General features: G+C 44.9%; 1 protein-coding gene across 1 annotated transcript in view; it reads right to left on the reverse strand.

Annotated features, from left to right (window-relative positions):
- Positions 1-4,647: 4,647 nt before the first annotated feature.
- The window catches only part of LOC102205394 (contactin-6-like), a 21,415-nt gene continuing 20,825 nt past the window's right edge, over positions 4,648-5,237 (reverse strand). Inside the window, exon 4 of the mRNA XM_005750319.1 lies at positions 4,648-4,742. Coding sequence (XP_005750376.1) covers positions 4,648-4,742 — 95 coding nt within the window. The remainder of the gene's footprint in view (positions 4,743-5,237) is intronic.

The raw sequence follows: 5,237 nt of genomic DNA on the forward strand, positions 1-5,237 counted from the left end.
TGTGAAGAATTCATGACATTTATCATTAAAGTGATTCTTTCCAACGTGCTGATTGGTTTAAAGGTGGACGTCAACAGGAAAGAGGAGGACAGGGAGCACAGAGAGGGCTGCAGCCGACAGCGTTCATTGTTTTCACTCTTTCACTGCATCCATTTCTATTTATCTGTTTCCATCAAACTGGAGCTCAGGCAGCAACAACAGCACAGACAGACACGAGTCCACACAGTATATCTGCGCACTGCCCCCTGGTGGCAGCACACAGCTACTACAGGCTGTGTGAAGCTGGCCCGAGCCGCCACTTCAAACAGGAAGTCTGCGCTCTGACTCCATAACTCGGTGATGATACCGGTTATCTCTGCTGGCGTTTTAGGTTTTTGATGTCAAAGCAAAGACAGAATGACATCGTCAACATAAAGTCGGTCACTGCACAAAAACCCAAAAATGCTTCAGTGTGATCAAATCAGCTGAAGTTCAGAAACACTGGTTTGAGTTTACAGAGAGCAGAGATAAGACTTTTATTATTATGTAGCTGCTCACTGGTTACTGCAGCATGTGAGGTTACACATGAAGAACATTACAGTTATTACTTTATAGAAACTCATCGACAGTAACAGGAAGCACATGTGACAAAACAAAGCTGCAACTAAAGTTAAAAACACGTCTGAAATGCAGCTTTTCATTCTCACTGAATTCGTTTGAGTCAGTTATTGTTTTTTTATGGAAGACGCGTGATTTTTAAACAGGTCAACTGTTAAAATGTTTGATGTTACCTGATGGGATCACTGTCAGCTCCACAGCTGCTTCATGGTTACAGAAGTATCTGCCAGAGTCTGAGAGAGCAGCTCTGAGGATGATCAGAGACCCGTCAGCCTGTGAACCGTGTCGTTTCTGTGGATCATTGATGTGTTTTTTAGTTTTGTCTCCGTCTCCATCAGCTGTAAGTATGTCAGCTCTGCTTCCTCCACTTTCTCTGCTCCACCTCACTCCACCCTTCACAGAGTGAGGACAGGGCAGAGTGACCTGCGTCCCCTCCTTAACTCCTTCATGGGTCAAACCTGCAAAAACAAACAGTTTTCAGAATCACATAAACCTTCAGATGCTGTGGACACACGGTAACATCACACATTTATCCTCATGTAAATAACTGGAGACTTTCTCAATGTTTTGATTTTTTAAATCAAGTTTCATAAAATTAACCTTAATCAGGAAATCAGGAAGAATAACGACGCTCTACATCATCCAATCTCAGAAGAAGCTCAAAGAGTCTCACCTGCAGCGACATTAGAGCCCAGAGTGCAGGCTAACAGGCAGCAGAAGATGTTCACCTTCATCCTCACACAGCGCGAAGTGTCTGAACAGTTCCTGTGTGATCTGAGAACAGAAACTCGGCCTCTGTGAACACGCCTGTTCTTCTTCCTGCTGCTCACTTCTTGTGGTTAATGAATACAGATGCTCCTTTTATAGTTTGGAATGTGATGTAATTTACATTCTGACAGTTTTGTGTTATTGACTGATGCAGATATAAGATGATGTCGTCGTAGGCGGAGAAGGTTCCAGGCTGGGGGGTGGGGGGTGGGGGGTGGTCAGATCTCCTGTCTTACTGTAGAAACCAGATCAGTTACATCAGTGAGTTTTCGCCACGCAGCGAATAATCAAATAATAATCAAATAACAACTTTGGATTGTTTTAAATCACGTAGCCAGTGAGGCAGGGATCACTGACACTAATCTGATGGCTGAAGGAGGGCTGGGTGTACATACAAAGGTCAGCTGCGTTTACATACTTAATAATATGACCCGCCCATGCACTAAATGACTGTCTGTGAGGGACAGCCAATAAGAAGAGAGTTGTCTTAAAGGAGAAAGAGAGTGAAGTGTGGGGTGAAAGACGATCAGAGGATGAGCAGCAGAGACTGAGTGGATGATCAGAGTGATGATGTCAGAGCGTGACAGTGTGGGGAAGCAGAAGTGATGAGATGAAGAAAAACCTCAGGAACATGAGGGAGCACAGATCTTATCCACAAGAAGCTTAATGTGGCATTTTTGTAAACTCGGAGTCATCAAAGCTCTCGTAGTCGAGCCCAACAATGAAAATGATTTTATGCTGTAAAGCTGCTTTTGAGTCTCACGTCTGAGTCCTGCGTTCGGGTCCGACCCCGACAGCCGAGCCTGACCCAGAGTTTAACACTCTCAAAGTGTAAACGTGAGAGAGCAGAGTGATGAGCTGCTGCAGGAGGAAATTCAACACAACGATTTCACAACAGCTGTCTGTGAACTTTAGAAGAGTCAGACGGATGACACACAAGCAGAGAGCTGCAACCCTGTGGGTTTATCCAGGACTGCAGCAAGAAAACAACCACAGAGGTCACTGAGGTCACAGAGGTCACTGAGGTCAGCATCCTGGTGCTGGAAACTAAACAGGTTTATGTTTTTAAAGCTGTGTGCTTTAAAATCAAACTGAGAGGCTGAAGGACTCAGACCAGTCACTGTTTCACATATTGATGAGTGTTAGTGATGTTCGATTCGTGAACGAATCGTTCAATACTCGAGAATCACTTTACTGACTCGTGAATCATGATTCACAAGCCCAACTGACTCACTGACTCATCCCTGTTGCTGTTAGCAAACTAATTCCATTAGTAGAAATATATCTAGCTTATAATTAAAATTGTGGGGGGAAAAACAACAGCCAGTTTCGTAACAAAAGCATTTCTGCTCTGAACTGGAAGAAAAAACCCTGAGTAGAAGCTCACATCAAGAAAATAGCTCCTCGGTTCAGAGTAGCATCGCGCTGCTAACATGCTAACAGCACATTTGAGCTACTCACCCCCTCCCTCCTGGCTCACAGCTTCTTCTTCTTCTTCTTGGTTGGCAACCAATGTTAAGGCGCATTACCGCCCCCTGGCTCACAGCGCAGTGGACATTTAGATGAGAAAATATATATTTGACACACTTAAGGAAAATACTAATAAAATACAAATAAACAAAATAAATGTTTATTAAGCAATTTGGATAAGAAATTGCTTAATTTTAGAAATGTTTTTGCTCTTTGTTCTCTATAAAATAGTTGTTTTGGGTTTTTTTTTAATCATTCATCTTAGCAGTGGGATTTACATGAAAAGGGAAACAAATTAAGTTTGAGTGAAAATGTAAAATTTTTGCACTCTCTGATCAACTGACTCAGTGAATCAAATGACTCAAAACATCCGATTCACTTTGGTGAGTGACTCATTAACACTCGATTCAGTAAAAAGAATCAAATTTACCATCACTAATGAGTGTGGCTGCATTTCCTCCTGTGTCCCACTGCACTTCCTGCTTTATTTTGAAGGGTCGTCTCCTGCTCAGCGTGATGCTGCTTTGTCAGCTGCTGCCTGTGTCTCGTGATTCTGCACCACAGACCTCATCATTCGGAGCAGCAGCAGCGGTGACACTGGCCTCTGAGGGATGATGGCTCCATTTTACTGACACACAGTCTGCATGAGGAGGCTGGTGGGGTCGAAATCTTCTGCTGCTTTGGTCAGATTCATAGTTTGGGTTAAAATCCACCCAACCTCTCTAACTTTGTCTCCAAACAGCTTAACCTGAGGCGACTCTCTCATGTACTCTTTTAATCCAGCACGTCAGACTCCCTAAAAATCTGTCGCTGTGTCAGTGCCACTGTCTCCCCATCATCACATCATCACAGCTGGTCTCTCCTGTGCAGTTGCTTTGGATGGTTGGCCTGGGTATTCAAACTCACGTCTTCTTAGCATAGCTTCAGCAACAGCTGTCGTTCTTCGTGGCGTCATCAGTTTATCCCTCCTCGCTTCAGATCACATTAAATAATCAGGTTAAACAGCCCTCTCTCTCAGACACCTCCATACTTGCACAGGTTTGTCACGTGGACCGGCTGCCTCCTCCTCTTCATGGCTGCCCTCACTTCCTCCTTCCTCCTCCTCTGAACTTCCTGGTCCATAATTCTTCCTCGTCTCTCAGATATAATCTCTTTTCTCAGTGTCACATGAAGGTGACTGTCAGCCTTTGTCTTTGCTGTAGCTACCACCTAGCTATCAACCTTCACTCACCTCCTCTTCTTCAAAGTCATCCTACCATTAAATGCTGCAGGTATACATCCTCCCCTGACACCACCTTACAGTCTCCTAGCTTTCACTTTCCCCTTTCTGTGTTAGATGTAGCCCACCTGTGTGCACCTTCATCACAATCACAGTTTCATTTCTCTCTGTAACACCAAGCCCACCCAGCACCTCCGTCACCTCTGTTCCCTCCACCTGGATGCCAGAGCTCTGCTCCAATCACCACTCGCTATGATCCTGTCTGACCCTCTCCTGACCTCCACAACACTGTTCACATGCTCCACCTTCAAGGCTTCCCCTACTCCATTTCTATCTGCACCATGGAAGAACAGCTAGCATCCATCTCCAGCGTCAGCCTTGCTTCCCGTCCACACAGCTACCTTCCTCCACGATATCAGCAGCTTTATCAGTCTGGTCGGCTATCATTGGTATCATAATGTCATGTACACCGAAGTGGACTCACAGTCAGGGGAATCACAGTCAGCCTTTATTTACAGTGACTTCACTAAAAACATGCTTCATACAAATGTGGAAATAGAAGCTGTGCTCCACGGAGAAGCAGACATGCAGCATCAACGCTCAGGCAGGACCATCCCAGTCAGGACCATCCCAGTCAGGACCATCCCAGTCAGGATCATCCCAGTCAGGAGGGAAATCCTGGGAAGCTCTGCACAGAGGGAGGAGAAACAACATTAGAGTAAAGAGACGAGCACACACTCATCAGAGCCAACGACGTCTTCCCCGGATTGTCACGCTGACAGCAGCTGCTACCTGGAGGAGCGCTGCTGACGAGCTCACAGGTGCTGCTTCAGCGTTTTAATTTTACACAACAATAAAACACCAAAAGAAAAAAATGAAGATTTTCCATAGAATAAATATCTTTAGTGTTTCACTCTGTCAGCACAGGCAGAATACACTGGGCTTTGAAATGGTGCAAAAGGATATAAAATGAGGTCATTTTCTATATTTATGACAGAGCAGAAGCAGCAAAGGGTGTGTGTGGTGTAGGCGGGTCGTCACTGAGTCACACTGATGACTGACATGATACCAACCTGGCTTCAAGCATCTAAAATATAAAACATGTTTAGATTGATCTTCTTTACAAGCCTAAAACCCCCCACTCCACTGACGACTTGCTCTTGGCCAACACCCTCAACGACTT

This window comes from Pundamilia nyererei, unplaced genomic scaffold, assembly GCF_000239375.1.
Source record: "Pundamilia nyererei isolate P.nyererei 1_Seehausen unplaced genomic scaffold, PunNye1.0 scaffold00268, whole genome shotgun sequence".
Taxonomy (NCBI): domain Eukaryota; kingdom Metazoa; phylum Chordata; class Actinopteri; order Cichliformes; family Cichlidae; genus Pundamilia; species Pundamilia nyererei.